Consider the following 17,389-nt stretch of genomic DNA (forward strand, 5'->3'; position numbering starts at 1 on the left):
CCGGCCCCGTCGGGCCAACAGTTCCTCCGCAGGATAGAAAGTAGTACCACGCCGGGTGTGAATAAGACGACAATCGCATTGTGGCGACTGCCACTGCAAGTGTACTGACACCCAGTTTGTTTCATTCACAAGGTATCACTCGCTTTTATTTCCCTTTATTTCTAGGTCCCTATGCTTCTCTTAGTCTTCGTCATGCATGCATGGCCTTGGTGCAGAAATACACCTCGGTGACATTAGCACATGGCTGGTTGGGATGAGGCTAGCGGCTTTGAGCTTACAGAAAGAAATAAGCTTAATATATAATTAAGACCAACCGCAGGGGTATTCAGGGCCGAGGAATGTTGAGATGAATACTGCCTAATAAGACCGCGATGGGTTTGTTTGAGTAGAGTTACTAGAGTAGAGTGGGGCACATGTAGATGCGAAGCAGATGGAGGTTAGAATAAATTTTATAGGCTGGAGAAGATGTACGTTATTGTCCGGCGCGCGCCGGCGGGCTCAAAACCAGGGAAACTTCTACGCCACATTACCGCAGTCAAGCACTAGTTCAACCCCACTCCTGTCTCATCCCATCCCATCCCACACATCCACCTTTATCCCACCTTCATCCCACCTTCATCCCACCTCTCAACACCATAACATACCCCATCTCCCGTCTACATAATTCATATCGACTACAACACATAGGAATAGAATCTAACACCGGAGAAGGAACCGACACATCCCGCGCACGACAGGAAAGCGACCTCGCCGAACCGTCTAGATTTATTTATTATAGAGAATAAGTCACAACAGCGTAGCTGTCAAGATAGAAGGATCGATCATACTTGAGTCGGGTTGAGATGCATGCCCACCTGGGCTGCTGTGTGGAGATTCTGGTTTTTGCGTGCTCGCTACAACGCGAGTGATATTTTATGCACGAAATACCAACCCATAAACACCGAGCAGCAAAAAACGCTGCGCCTTGTCTAACAGCAGCCTCTCTTCATAAGACAAGAAACAAAAGCATAAACAGCAACTGTAAAGAAATACTCAGCAGCGGGGGACCTGTGATGAGTATCATCCTCATCAGTGCACTGTTAAACCGGCGATGTCAGACAGCCGGCGACATGTGTGCTGCATGTTACAATTATCTTACTAAAATCATTACCAACCACCTCTAATGATTAAAATTCAAAGGTAACCTTTCTTCCATACAAAGGCAAACTCTACGGCGTATTAAGGATATCTCGAGAATCGTGACAAGATACGAGAACTCGGTGGCACTTAAGCGCAGATTCTTATGGTGTTAATGAGAAGGGGCCTGATTCACGTTTGACACCTCCACTAACCCGTCGCTCTGAGCATTTTCTATCTTAAAACGAGAAGCTCCCCGAGAGCTCCTTATCTCGTCGCTCACACTACAAGCAACCATATCTACCACTTTTAACTCCCGCAGATGCCAATCCTACGAAGAATTTGTCATCGATTAATTCGTTTACTGTATATTAATTACAAGCGCACAGATCTTATAAAGAAAAACATCACCCTCTGAGTATATACAGCTCTCCCACCAATTAAACCTAGCTCTACATCTCTAAACTACCATTGCACCATTTTTGAAATCGATAACTTCAGTCGAGCCAAACGCCTCCACTACCTCCCCTTCAAATTTGCCCTTCACAGTAATATACCCCGTGTAAGTAGATACCAGTCCGACAGACCCAACCATCTCCTGGTCCTTTCTAACACTCTCGATCCTCAATGCCTCTTCACCAAACTTCACCGTCCATGCAGTAGCATAAACCACATTATTGAGCCTTGTCGACTTATAACCGCCATTGCTATAATCCGGCTCAAACTCAATCCCCCTCACATCCAGCGCCCCATCCTCCCTCCTAATCGTCGCGAACCTAGTCCTCTGATACGGGATCTCGCTATCCGCCGCCCAAATACTCAACTTGACCCCTCCATCGAGGTGAACATGGAACCACGTGAAGTTACCCGTGAGAGGAAGGCCGGCTCCCCATTGGCGGTCGAACCAAGTGAAAGAGTTGTCCTCGTCAATCGTGAGCTCCTCGCCATCACCAATCTGGAGAGTTCCCGTTGTGAACGCGGAGGGCACACTGTACTGGTATGTAGCGGCGAGGCCGAGCACGAAACCTCCCGCGCCGGCATTATAAATGATTGGAGAGGTGGGGTGGAAGGTGATGTTGTACGAGAATTGAGGGTCCTTGGCCCACGTGTGGAAAGCGGGGAGGCCGTCGGACCCAATGGCTTTGAAGCCGTACTGCGTTGGGATGTCGATATTTAGGAGCCCGCCAACACTGATGGCGGGGACATTCCCGATGGGGATGTAGAATTGTTTGTAGAGTGATAGTGTGTCTAGGTCGAGAAGGGAGGCTCGGATTAGACCTGGGGCAGTCATGAGGTGGGAGATTAGGAGGTAGTTTGTGTTGTTGGAGGATTTGAGATAGGTAGCAGCCCACCAAGAGCCAGTTCCAGTATCAGTGGATGAAGCGAGAGGCTGGCGGAGGTCATAAAGCGCCGGGAAGCTGATCTATTGGGACGTCAGTATATTTTTCAAGGCTCATTGTTTGGAAATACGTACTCCGAGTGGTGTATCGAGAGAACTAGTTCTTTCCGGGATGAAGGCAGGAACTGACTCCCCATAGGCAATGGCTAGGGAGGTGAGGAGTATCGAGCTGGGGAGAAACTTCATCTTTTCTTGATGTCTTTCTTGATTATATCTCCCACGGTGATATCGTTCTAGAGATAATATATCTGGATGGAACCACGGTCAAGTTGGGAGGGGGCACTACACGCTATTTATAGTCAAATCCTAATACGGGTCGATGTCCTTGCCATGCCGGAAGCTTTCTGGCCCGTGGGTAGTTCCAGCCACGAAAGAACTCAATTGGCCAGGTCTTTGAAAGATGAGATAGCGCAAACTCTCACACACATAGACAGGAGAACCCTTACAGAACAGTTTGACCAATTGGCTAAGCATGACAGCAACCGTCCTAAATACTTAGGCAGATAGTTGGATATGCACCTCGAGTCAGGCAGTTGTTCTTTCAGTCGAGGATCGAGCTCGAGACATATATGGGCTTCCTCTAATAAAGTAAACACCTTCTAAACTTGAGCATTCGGGGGGACTATAATTGAGTTAGGTAGTAGCCAACCCCTGATCGATCTGCTGATAGATCCTAAAAGACTCGAATCAATTGGTGCGGCCATGCACAATCAATGCTGACCATGGCGTGATATGGATCAATATGCTACATATAGAGTATGTAGATGTACTCTACATGTAGAGTAGGCCACAGAAGTAGCTTTTGGGTAATGTATGTACATGTAGTTTAAACGGCAGCGCTGCTAAGCTTAATCAGGAACCCACAAGACATGTCAACACCTGCCAACTGCGGTATGTAATCACCAGGTTGTAGTTAGTAAGTCATAATCAAAACCTCCGGTTGTAATAAGATCCCAGGTGCACTTTTTGGGTGGCCGGTGCCATCCCGATAGGCTGCCCCAGATATTCGTGATTTAAGCCTTTCTTGAGCTTGGCAAAAAGAAGATCACCCCACCAGCTGCTGTACTCGCAATTTCACAGCGTTTCCGGACGCAACTGCTATTGCATACACAGAAAAAACCCGCCAAGGCTATCTTTTGTATGGCATGCAATAGTGGTCGCGTCCGGAAACGTCAAAAAACTACGAGTAGTTGGCGTAGAAAATGGGGGCCAGCGTAATTAAGGTTTCCTTGGTAATTTATTTGCCCCTTGGCGTGCTTATTATTCACTTGAAATCTACAATCCACGCTACAACCTTCTGACACGAAAAGATCCCCTCTCAGGTCGGTCGGTATTTGGGGTGTCTTAGTGGACGGATGTGGTTCAATGTCCTCCTGGTTTCTGATCGGCTACAGACCCTACTACAAATGTAGAAGAGTAATCCCAGTAGGTACATATACTGATGCACACCCCAGCATCCAGCTTGAAACCGGTACTTCTCGGATGTACCGTGACGTGACGTCCAAATCCACTTTAAGGTGTCAATTATTCCAATCGGGCTCACGGCGGCCGGTATTCTACCAGCACTACAAATCATACGGCATATGTCTTTCCGGTCAATCAAAGTTCTTCTTCTCGTCCAATCCATAAAATTTATTTTTTTGGTTCGTACTCGAGGAGGTGGTATGTAGTTAGACAGAAGAAGAAAAGAAAAAAACAAAAAGAAACGCACGGCGAGGACCAACTGGCTAGATAGATAAATTGAGGAATCACAGAAGTGGCTCCCCGCCGCTCGTAGGTATGCTTATTTTCTCGGAAAGGAAAAGGGTAAATGAAAAGAGAAAGCTAGGGAAAAACAGATATGAAACAAAAAAATAGCGGGAAAGGAAGAAAGTAAGGAGGAGGAGATACTGAAGCCAGAGTCAGAGCCAGTTAAATAACTAACCAGATTCCTGCCCAGCCTACCTAGCTACTACATACTTGCCTACTTACCTGCCTGTCATTGACATCCCAAACCCGCACACGACCCAAACGAATGTACTCCTCTACCCGTGTTAACCCAATGCACGTTAGCAGAACCAGAAAATGAAAGAAAGGGAAAAACCTGAACAGATGAAAAGGAAAAGAATAGGAAAAGAAAAGGAGATCGAAAAGCTACTACGGCCATGAATAAGAATAACTCTGGAAAGAAATAAAAAGGAGTTGAAAAATGAAGAGATTCCCTTGAAGTTTATCCCAGTTGACCCGTATCCCCGCCCAACCGCCCCGCCATCGTTAACACCGCCCCGCAGCCATAGAACCAATGGCCTGCCACATAAAAGAGATAAAAGAAAAAGAGAAAAGAGAAAAGAAAAAGAAATACCCTCAGCCCTCACAATGACATACATGTGGAAAACGTAGGAAAGGTCCTTCGGTCCGATAATTATAACTCCTCTTCCTCCCAGGAGTCCTTCAGATCCACGGTTATTGCTCCCTTGATCCAGTCTTCGTTCTCTACAGCATCCAACTTCCATCTCTTGGACACCCGCTTCAATAAGCCTTCAACGATCCTCTTGCCCCCTTCCATTCTTTCGTCGTATCCAGGACCATGGCCGTCTAGAACAATCCCCGAGTCACCAGAGTCGTGCAATTCCATCGTTTTTGGTGCCAGCTTAACCCACTTCCACTCGCACCTAGCGATTCTATGCGCCGTCTTACTTCTCATCTTCTGCTCCGAAGACCCTGGAAGCGGGTCGAAAGGAAGTCGACCTTCCATCAAGGCAAACAATAAGACACCCAATGCCCATGCGTCTGTCATTCGCCCATCATACGGCTGCGCCATAATCAACTCCGGGCTGGCATAGTCGTCGCTGCCACAGCGGGTGGTCAGTAAGTCATCATTTTCGAAGTCAACCCTACGGGATAGTCCGACGTCTGTGAGTGTAGTAATCGGGTACCGTTCTCCGTAAGGGTCGTCGGCAATTTCACGTAACCGTGATCTCGAAAAGTTGATGAGGACGTCTAGCGCGAGTATGTCAACAATCAAAGTAGGGAAAGATCAGATGAAAGGTCAACTACGAAAACATACTTTCTAACTTGACATCGCGATGAACGATGTTGTTTTTATGGAGATATCGGATGGCGCTGACAATCTCAGCGGCCATCCGTCTGATCAATGGGGCCTCCATAGTGAACGAAGTGTCTGAGGCCAGATCAAACAAATCCCCCCCGGGGCAGTATGGGAGTATCAACAAAGCTCTGGTAGGCTCTATGCTATAAGCTCTGAGCCTTACCAGGGCTGGGTGGTTGACACTGTTGAGGATATCCAGCTCCCGTTTTAATGAGCTTTCAACTCTTTCCTTGGAAGCTCCCCCAGCAGCTCCATGCTCAACAATCTTGACAGCTACAAGCTTTTTCGGATCCAGCGAAACAGGCTCTCTTTCTATCGTAATCCCGTCTTCATCCTCGTTGACCTCATCCACCTCCTCGGGCAATTCTTCGGAGGTTGCCAGAATGACCCTGCTGAAAGTGCCGTGCCCCAACAACCTTATTCCGCGCCATCGCTGTACTTTTTTGTCCGGCACCGTCTTTGCCTCAAAACTTTCCAGCTTTTGCTTCTTAATAAGTCGGGCATTGGCTTCTGCGGGGTCTGTCGCAGTATCTACACTGGAGATGGACGATAATGATGTCGCACTTCCGCTCAGTGCAGGGCTCGATTCAGCCGATGAAATGGTCCACCTTCGCTGCGCCAAGAAGTCCTCGCGTCGCAGACGCGTTCCACCAGTTGCGTCTGCGTCAAGATTTGCTACTGCTCCCTCGTCACCTGCATTCGCACCGCTCAATGCAGTCCTAAAGAGGTCTCGGTTGCGCCCATGCGGAACTGCCAAAGACGACGAAGTTGGGTCGTACTCGCCGCCGTTGCGGGACACATTGTTGCTATATGTGAACTCGGCACCAGGCGGGGTAGGGCCTAAGCCTTGGTATATCTTCCTCTGGTTCTGCGCTGCGAGCGCTGTCGAGAGCGACTCGCCTGTCGAGGTGACAAGAGCTGACTCTCCGCTTCCATTGATGCTCCTGGGCATTGATCGCGACGTCTGCGAGGGGTGTCGCGAGAGAGAACGGCTCCTGTATTTATTCCATGGACCTGGCGAGTCGCTTGTAATTATGGGAGAGGGGAGAGGAGTCATTCTAGCCAGGCAGTCGAGGCCACCTGGTGAGTAAGCGGATGTCGCGGAGGCGGGGGACAACGAATCGACGAATGACGTCGACCGCGATCTCCCGGTGTGACTAGATCGTGTGGACGCCACGATTAAGTTTGATGTTTCTAAGCGGAGACCCGGCAATGGAGTAGAAGATGTAGGCGATTTGTGGGGTTGAAAAGAGTTGCGGGGAAGTGGGGTTTGTGCGGGGAAGTGTAAAGATATGTGCTGTTGGAGCAAGGCAGCATCCTGCTGCTGGTGGTTACTGTCTGGCGCAGACAAGGTGGTCGACGGAATGGAGGCAGGCAGCCAGGAGTTGGGAATGTGAGAAGCAGGGGAGGAAGAGGAAGAGGAAGGGGGTGTAGCAGGAGAGGTAGGAGGTGGCAGAGAAGTCTTAGGAGGCGTAGCAGAATGGGAAGAGCGACTAGAGAGGTGATTATGCCCCGAGGAGCTCTTCTTCTGGTAGTTGTAGTTTTGGGGTTGTTGTGAGGACATAATTACTGTACGTTAACTGATTGATTGAGTGACTGATTGATATGACCCGAGTCCACCGTCAGAGGCAGCAAAAGTGGAAGGCAAATGTATACGTATGTACCGCTGCAATACTGACTGGCCTTGTGTACAAAGTCAGGAATTATCGATATAGATAGATCTGAAGAATGTTGCACAACAATGTGCAGATTGCTAAGTATGGAAATGTGGGCAGTGAGGAGGATAGTTTTTGATTCGCTTCGTAAGAGTGACTGATTGTGAGATCCGTTTTGCAATGAACTCGGGGTTTTGTTCCTCTGGTAGACAACGTTCGTATAATGCAAACTCGTAATTAGAGCGTTTCAAGTATTCCTTGCTTTGGCTAGAAACGAGGAGCAGCGACGGGTGGTGGCAGTGGGCGTCCAACGTATGCAGCAAGAATTACATGTAGGTGAGGGCATACAACCTATCTACTACATACATTTTACATTTGCCTACCTCTGGTGGGCTGTACACTCATACCCTCTGATATGAACTGCGTACAATTCGCCCAGTAGTCTATTCATCTGTGTCTAACAGCTGTGTGTGTAGGGATAGATACATGTATCTATGATCGATGGCTTGATTAACTTACTCCCTCTCTCTCAACGAACGGCAAAGCCGTCCACAATCAACCCATGTGGTTCGTCGTGCGGCGTGCGTGGGCCCTCGATGTGGTTGGCTACGGAGATAAACATGGAGGGAATACTGCTTTGTCAAATTGGTGATCTCTCTTGGGGAAATTACTTGATGGACCGGTCTCTCTCTAAATACAGGGTGTGAGTGAGGATCAGGGTTCTCCAGGATACTGCAGATTACCCGTGATGGTGATAGCTGCTCGTGATGGTGTCCGAAACACTGGAACGACCGCGGTTCATCGGGTCACAACGTGGAATGCCTATTCTACCCTATCTACGCTGCATAAGAGGAAGGCATTTGTGTAACTTTTTAAGAAGCAGAGCAGAGTACCGACTCCACAATAGAGTACTCTAGACGATGCCCACACGCATGTAACCATATGGCCATGCATTCAATCGGTTCACTGCGCTTTCCTGCGTTAATATTACCATCAAATTCACCGGTTTTTTTGGACGTCTTGGCCTCAAGAACTTAAGACAATAACCGCTGGCCCTCGACCAATTAAACTGATGAGCTACTTGTTAAGCAGGGGGAAGGCAAATCATCTTACCTGCTCTGGAATATGTACTGATTGCTTAACTGCTTACTTGCATCTGCATTGAATGTCTGCGCCTAATATTGGCACAGTACCTACAGTACGGAGATGAAGGCCCCACGTAAGTACTTTAACTCTTGTTCCTGCCTCGAACCCACCACGCTTACTGTAGTAGCAGTAGGCACATACGTTATATCACCACCTGATCAGTCCCTCAGGGTAAACTTCACGAGACTGGGACATTAAAATTTGTAATAACTGTTGGGCGAGGCTTATGGTTGAATTGAATATCCCCTCAAATGTTGAAAATCGAATTACAGTTTCACTACCCGATCCCCTTCAGGTTTCCACCCCCGGCTCTGTTGTCAGTGCTCCCGTCACGTTGACCTTTCAAGCCCGTGTGACTGACGGAAAAAATAAAGGAAACGCCATCTGGTGCCCCGAGTGTTTCGCCTCATTCGGACGCGTTTCCCCGTAGCCGCGCGCGCGGCTCTTGGCACGTGACCACTGTTTTTTCCATAAATCATTCCATTTACGACAATCCCCGGGGCGCACGTGGTGGATGATCGATATGTGGGCGCAGTAGCCATCGTCCCGATCGAAGGCATTGATTTTGTGCGCAACCAGCGCTGAGAGGATTATATTGCCGATATCACAACGAGAAATGAGGGTGACCACCTCAAAAAGAATGCGAGTTTTTTATCCACTGCGCTAGTAAGATTAGAGATTGTAATTTCATGCCTTTGCCTGTTCAAAATTGGTTATCTGGTAGCTCCAGGGGTTGCCAATTGAACGACTTACCGGGATCTGGTTTGCGGAAATTGAGCTCAAGGATCACTGCCGAACAGAAACAGCTGTCTCTCTTTCTCTCTCTCTCGATGTCACGCTAGCAAAGTACCGACCTCAAGCCATCACCTTTCCATCAAGTTCGGATAAACCTTAAGATTCGTTTCGCCGAGTGACGTATTGTGAAAGAAAAAAGAAACCCTCTTTATCATGGGCGTCGATTATATAATACCTTGTGCAGCTTAGTACTTATGCCGGGGATTAGAGGAGCATATGTCAGTCAGTCGATTCTCTATTCTATCTCACCACTCTCAATATTCACACTAGATACATGTATTCATTAATTCTACAATCCTGTTTTTGGGTTCCTCCTTGAATAATACATACATATGGCCTTAAATGATTCACTGTCGGAAGAAGCACGTCTATCCATGAGAGACATATCGTACTGATTTACATGAAACCAACGAAATTACGATCAGATCATCGGATATCACTCGACGCCACAATGAATATCTGCAAATCATTAATTTCCCCAACATTCCGGAACCTTTCTCGAACTCGGCTGGTCGCTACGAATCTCATAGCCCTTGGATGACACCCGACTTGTAGCCGGTGGCCCTGGGAGCGGGATAAATCTACATAGATCTAACTACTCACGTGACATCAATGAGGCTCTGTTTCGAGTCCTTACTAAGCCGAGACAAAGCTTGGCAGGACGTCGAGCTTTGGCCCGCACGCCAAACACAGGAATGGCCAGCATCACAAACACGTACACCAGCAGCTTCACTGTGTCCATAGAGTACCTCGAATATGGATTTCGTATGTAACCCTTACTTTTCATACGGATTTCCTTACCCATAACACGGGCTGAGACACTTCGTACAAGAGGACGATCCTGGAGCTAGCCACATAGTAGTGTACAGCTAACAGTTGACAATTGTAGTGGAACCGTCTCATCGGAGGATCTGGCTCCTCAAGCGTGGCCAGCAAGCAGCCCCTTCCTGCTACACCTCAGCAGCGACTAGCAAAGTTCAAGAAAGTTTGGCAATCGTTAATGGCATGGAATCCAATTGTTCCTATTGGTACTTTTCATGAGAAAGGGTACCAGCTGACCGTGTAGCTTCCACGATCCAGCATACATGGCGCAACTCGCGTGAAAACGACCCAAACTCGCAGGAACAGCTTCGGGGCTACGTAAAACGCCTGACGGACCTCCTGATCGAGGAGGAAAAACGGTCCGCGAGGCTGTGTATGAACTTCTGCTATGAGAACCAGGTTTTCATATTCCTGTCACAAATTGGACAGTCGGGTACTGCGCCAGTGATAAGGGAGTGCATCACAGCCTTTGCAACGTTGATTGATAACGAGGAGGAAGACTTTTTGGCCCAGGAGAGTTTCGCCCAGAGCTTAATTGCGTTTCTGAGGAGGACAAGTCAGCATAGTGAAACAATATTTGAGGGCGAGTTTGTGGAGCTGCTATTCAGTATCTCGGCGAAGATTCGGCTGAGCCCGGGAATCCTACAAGCTTGGTTTATCACGAGAGGAGACGAGGAAGGTGGTCGGGAGTTTGAAAATTTGGGACCTCAGCAGAAGTTTGCGGGTATTACAAACAAGGTGCGGCAAGACTTTTTTCATATATAGCACGTCATTAATGGGGAATGGGTTTGAGGTTACGGGAGGCGTTTTGGGTCTAACAGGCATCTTTCACAGGATGATTTCCCGCTTTTTTATCTATTGATAGATTATGTCCACCACGAAGGAAGAGTTGGTGATTTTGCGAGAACTGGGCTGCTCTATATCATTGAGGCAGCGTCAACGTCTGGTGATCTAGAGAAATGGATTGTCGAGAGCGATCTTGCAACTTTGATGGCTTCTGGACTAGGGGCGCTTTACAGCCAGCTTAGCAGGTTGTTCTCTCTGCAACCCATAATTTTGCTGGGCGAACCTGGTTGACGAAAGTTTCCAGAAAACTAGTCGTGACGTATCCCACAGATGATCCACCGACAATTCTTGTGCTTTCCGACTACTCCTCCGCCCCACCAACCTTTGGCGCAGAGAGTTCTAATTCACCAGAATTTCAGACACATCTCGAAACCTTCCTTTCTTATCTGATATTCTGGCAGGATGTGTTGGAGCATTGCAGGTCTGCCGATGTTAAGCAGACTCTTCTCGACCACTTTCAAGTTCTGTTCTTACAACAGCTATTGTGCGTTAATCTTGCCGGCCCAACTGTGTTCAAATTGCTGAATTGCGTAGATATCCATCTCTTCTCGAGTCCTCGGACATAGACGGTGGCTCGTCTGTGGCCGTCTTAACATATGTCCGTGTTGTTCTCGATACTCTTGAGCATCCTGATCTCATACACCTTATACTATCCTATCTAATGGCTCTCCCCGACAAGCCAAAATCCGAGACCGAGTCAATTCAATCACCGTCAATGGAAAGGCGTCGAAGATCACTCGATCTTTTGTCCAAAGTTGCAGCCATGGATGACACACCAACTCCAGACTTGTTTAACCTTGTAGACTTAGTATTAACCAGTCTGAAATCCAAATCTCAGCAAACAGTTTCAGCCACTCTGCGTTTGGTGTCCACGATATTAAGAAAACACCACCCATATTCAGTATCTACCCTTTTAAAGGTTATCCCATATCCCGAGGGAGCACATATGCGAACTATTGGTGCCCACAACAAAGAGATGGAACTGCTGTTTACCCTTGTAGGCGATATATCCGAGGACAGAGATGTTTCAGAGAGTTATAGCCAACATCTCAAGGATAACCTCGTCCTGCTTGAATCTCACCCTTGTTCTGCAAAGCACCTTAACCTGAAGAACGGGCCTAGCCGGGGAGTACAGGATGATGCAAACCCTCGATGGGCCAAGCTGAATGAAATGTACACCCACACCATTCATCCAAACGACCCACTGCTCAAGAATGTAATCGAGCTGCTAAACACGTTCTTTGCAAACACCGTCGAGACAAACTTGATACTCACCGCGGTCATTGTAGACCTCGCAACATGCTCATGGATGCGGCCCGAAGGATGGCTCCTATTCGACCCCACCAGCTACGAATTCGACAACAGCGACGAGTCCGACGGCGAAGAAGCCTGGGACGAGCTCGACGACGTCGAAAACGAGCTCGCCGAAATCATGGGCGAAAACACCACCACCAACCAAGACATCTCCCTGCGCAAAGAGCGCAAACGCATCATCGAGCTCAAAAAAGCAAACAGGACCCCAAGGTTCACCAGCACGCCCCCCATCCTAGCAGCCCTCCAGGGCCTCGTCTGCCAGATCAGAACATACCGCCGCGAGATCCCAGACCTCAACGACAAGCTCGCAGAGCGGAAACGCGCATTCCAGTTCACCGACGAACTCAACGAGGCTCTCCTCTCCAGCCCCCTCGTCTCACCACCCATGTCCTCCCCCGTCCGCAACTCAAAGCTCGAGGCCATCACGCCCCGCAACCTCGTGCGGCCATCGTCGTCGAATACAGGACGCCAGCGGAAATACTCGGGCGGCTCCCAGCAAATGCAGCCCTCCCGTTCATCGCGGGGGCTGGCAATCACGCCCTCGCAGGTACGCGCGCTGTCGCCCGCCGCGGCAGTCATAACGGGCGGGAGCCCCAGCAGCCCGTTTAACTCGCACGTGACGGACACGACGATGCGGCGGATTAAGGTGCTGCAGCCGGGGCAGGCGGGGCTGCATCTGCCGCCGCCGCCGGAGGGCGAGAGTAGGGAGGGGAGTGTGTGGAGTGATGCGGGGACCGCGCCGTTTGAGGAGGGGGCGGCGGATTTTACGCTGAGCCATTTGTTGACTAATATTATGATTCTTCAGGTATTTCTTTCCCCTTTCTGTGATGTGTGGGTTGGTGGTTGGTGCGGGGCTAATACGTGGGTGGTGTAGGAGTTTGTGCTGGAGTTGGCGGCGCTCGTGCAGGTGAGGGCGTCGTTGTTTGGGGATCTGAAGTTTGCATAGCGGAAGGGGGGCGGTTTCATACGGGTGGTTCTTTTCCTTCTTTTTCCTTCTTGTTTTTCCTACTAGCTGCCAACGATATTGTTCTCCATGTCCGTCCCATTGGCTCCTTCTTGTCAGTCAAACTCTCGTTTTTTATTTTATGTTTCTTTGCGATATATCCTTGTTTTTGCGGAAGGTTGGGAGGAGGAAGAGGCCCGCGGGGGGTTGGATGTGGGGGCCTCAGCTAGCACAGCAGATTCAGGAATTTATATTGGAATTAAAGGGCGTAGGGAACATTTGGGGCCGGGGGGGGGGGGGGGGTGTTTTTTATGGTCACTTTTTTTTTTTTAACTACGTTTTGCGTATGCTGCTGCTGCTATATTTGGCTGTCTGTCGATTTTCGTTATTGCATAGTAACTAGGTTGGAAACAAAAAGTTGATTATACTGGTGTTGTCTTGACAAGTGGTAGAGGAAGCTTTGCTGATATTGAGTGTGTAACTGTGTGAAGGTTAGGGCTCTTTACACAAGAAATACTACATGTAGTACTGACTGGCCGGATAGATAGATGCTTTGTATTGTATTTACTCTTTTTTATATATTTATTTTATTCCCCGTACAAAATATGGTACATACTCCCAAAAACTGCTTTTGTGAACGACGACGACGACAAAGGAAACAGAGAAACACCCCCGCCCCTAGCCCTAGCTGGTTGGGATGGGATGGCAGGACATGCAGAACTATCATTGATAGTCATCTACCGATCTAACTACAAACTGAACCACCGCTCTAAGCGTCTGTGATGCATCCGTGGCTGGCGTCCGAGACTTGTCTACACAACTGTCAGTCCTCCTGCTACTAGAAATACTAAAGCAGGGATAGAAGGTGGAAGGGGGGGGGGGGGGGGAGGTCTTACTTAGTATACTTGTACAAAGTCCCCTTCGTATACTTCAACGGCTTCGGCACAAACTCCTTCCTCCTCTCGACCAGCACCTCCTCACCCACCAACAGATCCAGCTTCCTGTCGACCGCATCAATGACAATCGTGTCGCCATCCCTCACCAGCCCAATCGGCCCGCCCTCCTGCGCCTCCGGCACAATATGGCCAATCAGGAACCCGTGCGACCCGCCCGAGAAGCGGCCGTCGGTGATGAGCGCCACGTCCTGGCCCAGACCAGCGCCCATGATGGCCGACGAGGGCTTCAGCATCTCCACCATCCCTGGCGCGCCCTTGGGGCCCTCGTAGCGGATCACGACGACGGTCTTCTCGCCCTTCTTGATGGCGCCCTGCTCGAGCGCTGTGATGAAGTCGTCTTCGCAGTCGTAGACCTTTGCCTTGCCTTCGAAGCGGAGGCCCTCCTTGCCGGTGATCTTGCCGACGGAGCCGCCGGGGGCGAGGGAGCCGCGGAGGATCTGGATGTGGCCCGTGGGCTTGATGGGGTTGGAGAGCGGGCGGATGATCTTTTGGTCGGCGGGGAAGCCGGGGACCTTTGCGAGGTTCTCGGCCATGGTCTGGCCGGTGACGGTCATGATGGAGCCGTCGATGAGGCCCTGCGAAAGCAGGTATTTGAGCAGGGCGGGGGTGCCGCCGATGGTGTGGATGTCGGCCATGACGTACTTGCCCGAGGGCTTGAGGTCGGCGAGGAGGGGGATGCGGTCCGACACGGACTGGAAGTCGTCGATTGTGAGCTTGACGTCGACGGAGTGGGCGATGGCGATGAGGTGCAGGACGGCGTTAGTGGACCCGCCGGTGATGTTGACGACCACCATGGCGTTCTCGAAGGCGGCGCGGGTGAGGATGTCGCGCGGCTTGATGTCCTTCTCGAGCAGGTTCTTGATGGCGAGGCCGGCCTCGAGGCACTCCTGCGCCTTTGCGGGCGACTCGGCGGGGTTGGAGGAGGAACCCGGGAGCGTCATGCCCATGGACTCGATGGCCGTGGCCATGGTGTTGGCGGTGTACATGCCGCCGCATGCGCCGGACCCGGGGCACGCGTGGCGGATGATGTCGAAGCGGGTCTCCTCGTTGATCTCGCCGGTGATGAACTGGCCGTACGACTGGAAGGCGTTGACGATGTCGATCTCGGCGTTGCCCATGCACTTTGACCTTCCGGGCTGGATGGTGCCGCCGTAGACCATGAGCGACGGGCGGTTGACACGGCCCATGGCCATGATCACGCCGGGCATGTTCTTGTCGCAGCCGGGGATGGAGATGTTGGCGTCGTACCACTGCCCGCCCATGACGGTCTCGATGGAGTCGGCGATGAGGTCGCGCGACTGCAGCGAGTAGCGCATGCCGCTGGTGCCCATGCTGATGCCGTCGCTGACGCCGACGGTGTTGAACTGGTAGCCGACGAGGCCGGCGGCGCGCACGCCGTCACGCACGCGGTTGTTGAGGTCCAGGAGGTGCATGTTGCAGGGGTTGCCCGAGTACCAGACGGACGAGATCCCGACTTGCGCCTTGGACATGTCGGTCTCTGTCAGGCCGGTGGCGTAGAGCATGGCCTGCGAGGCGCCCTGCGACTTTGGCTGTGTGATGGTCGCGGAGGTGCGGTTGAGGGACGAGTCGGAGCTGCGAGGGATGGCGGTGGCGGAGAGGGGGCGCCTGGTGCGGGGGTTCTGTCAGTGGGTGGGTTGTGCGGGCGGGGCGGGGGTGGAGAGGGCTTACAGGGCAGACTTGAGCGGGCCATTGCGCTTTGTGAGGGCCGAGGGGAGACTCGAGGGTCTCAGACGGAGGCGGGAGAGCATCGTGATGGCGGTTTCCTACTGCTGGTGGTGAGCTCTTTGTTCCAATTTTTTCTCTCCGTTTCCTTTCCTTTCGTCTGAAGAAGAAAAAAAAAAAGGAAAAGCCTGTGAGGTGCGTACCTTCCTTTGTTCCTTTCAGAACAGTTCCTGCACTGCTTTATACCCTGGATCGCAACTGTGGTAGGTGGGAGGTACCCAATTGCAGACTGTTGACCAGAGGGGGGAGGTGGGGTGCAGGTGCGGTGGGGAACGAAAATTAGTTTCTCACGGAGTTTTGAGGTGGTGGAGAGAAAGAGGCTTGACGCTTAGAAACCTCTCGCCCTGATTGGGCGGTAGCCGCTCACGTGATGCGCCGGCCCGCTAAACGAGGATTCATAAGTGACAGGGCCTGGATCGGGGTCGAGAGGTGTCCGCTGTAGGGAGACTTCTAAGGTTCAAGGTGGGAGAAGGAAATCTCTGAAGGGGCTGTGTCGGTAGAGAACGAAGAGCCGTGAGCCTCTCTGCTGGGTCTTTGCGGGTGAGTCATGGATGGTCACTCGGTGTACCTAGCCTCACGAACTGGGGATCGAGGCCGTCAGGGGCGGTGCACTGACTACTCGAAATCGACAACTTACAATTGTCTTTTGCTGGAGATTCTATCTGGCAGCGATACTGATATTGACTGATAGCTTAGGTAATAGCTTATGCGAGAAGATGTGTAGCGAATAAGACTTGTATCAGTGATGGTGATGATGGTGATGATGGTGATGGTGATGATGATGATGATGATGAGAAGAAGAGGGGGAGTAACGTTCTCGGGACTAACAACCACACTACAACCCAAGCCACCTATCATAAAGACAACATGCGGTAGTCCTATAACTACAGTCTAGCCTCTTCTATCACGACAAGTACTAACCAGGGTTAGGGGTAAGTTCCCCAGCCCGAGCAAGACCGGATGCCACCCCCCGCCACAGCCAAGATATCACGACCAAGAAATCACGAAATACTTAACCCCCAGACCAAGATATACGCATCCCATCCCAACCTAACGCGCCGCCCACAACCCCAGCCCAATACTACAGGCGCCACGACCTCCCAAGCCCGGAAGTCGGTACGAGTGATATCCCATGATTCAGGTAAGTCTCCAAGGACATGGTCACCTGGACCGACGCCCGCGGGCGGAAAGACGACAAAGCCCAGGGTCTTGGTACTGGTCCCAAGGGCACCCTCGACAATCTCCGGATCAGCCCAGCTCTTGCCGGCGAACCAGCACTACGGCCTTTCTAGACTGAACTTTACTAGCGGGCCCCCAGACAAGACCATCATCATGGCTGTCTTCTACACCTCCGTACGTCACTGCCGCTAGTCCTCGGCATGCCGGCCACCGTCGTACAAGCCGCATTAGTGGCGCCTCACGCATCCGGAGAGCACAAAGAGAAGAGAAGGGAAGTCTCATTCAACCCCTCGGACAGCGCCCAGAGATTGAGTGAGACCCTCTCTTCCCCGAGGGCCGAACTTAACGTAACTCGGCCCCTCCTGATCCCGAAGGACCAAGAGGGGC

General features: G+C 50.9%; 4 protein-coding genes across 4 annotated transcripts; 1 reads left to right on the forward strand and 3 right to left on the reverse strand.

The window, feature by feature from the left end:
• Nucleotides 1-1,576: 1,576 nt before the first annotated feature.
• H6S33_007785 (uncharacterized protein) lies at nucleotides 1,577-2,701 on the reverse strand (the record flags this gene model as incomplete). Its single annotated transcript, XM_044839135.1, has 2 exons — nucleotides 1,577-2,539; nucleotides 2,591-2,701. 2 exons carry the CDS (start codon nucleotides 2,699-2,701, stop codon nucleotides 1,577-1,579), a joined length of 1,074 nt encoding a protein of 357 aa, XP_044688658.1.
• A 2,215-nt stretch (nucleotides 2,702-4,916) lies between these two features.
• Nucleotides 4,917-7,167, reverse strand: H6S33_007786 (uncharacterized protein; the record flags this gene model as incomplete). Its single annotated transcript, XM_044839136.1, has 2 exons — nucleotides 4,917-5,494; nucleotides 5,562-7,167. The coding sequence occupies 2 exons, from the start codon at nucleotides 7,165-7,167 to the stop codon at nucleotides 4,917-4,919; spliced, it is 2,184 nt and encodes a 727-aa protein (XP_044688659.1).
• A 2,788-nt stretch (nucleotides 7,168-9,955) lies between these two features.
• On the forward strand, nucleotides 9,956-13,127 carry H6S33_007787 (uncharacterized protein; the record flags this gene model as incomplete). Its single annotated transcript, XM_044839139.1, has 7 exons — nucleotides 9,956-9,964; nucleotides 10,089-10,227; nucleotides 10,266-10,759; nucleotides 10,856-11,052; nucleotides 11,112-11,351; nucleotides 11,402-12,986; nucleotides 13,056-13,127. 7 exons carry the CDS (start codon nucleotides 9,956-9,958, stop codon nucleotides 13,125-13,127), a joined length of 2,736 nt encoding a protein of 911 aa, XP_044688660.1.
• A 766-nt stretch (nucleotides 13,128-13,893) lies between these two features.
• Nucleotides 13,894-15,849, reverse strand: H6S33_007788 (uncharacterized protein; the record flags this gene model as incomplete). The annotated part of the gene is made up of 3 exons (XM_044839140.1): nucleotides 13,894-13,936; nucleotides 14,021-15,706; nucleotides 15,770-15,849. The coding sequence occupies 3 exons, from the start codon at nucleotides 15,847-15,849 to the stop codon at nucleotides 13,894-13,896; spliced, it is 1,809 nt and encodes a 602-aa protein (XP_044688661.1).
• Nucleotides 15,850-17,389: the final 1,540 nt, after the last annotated feature.

This window comes from Morchella sextelata (assembly GCF_020137385.1).
Source record: "Morchella sextelata strain SCLS chromosome Unknown scls_24, whole genome shotgun sequence".
NCBI classification, from domain to species: domain Eukaryota; kingdom Fungi; phylum Ascomycota; class Pezizomycetes; order Pezizales; family Morchellaceae; genus Morchella; species Morchella sextelata.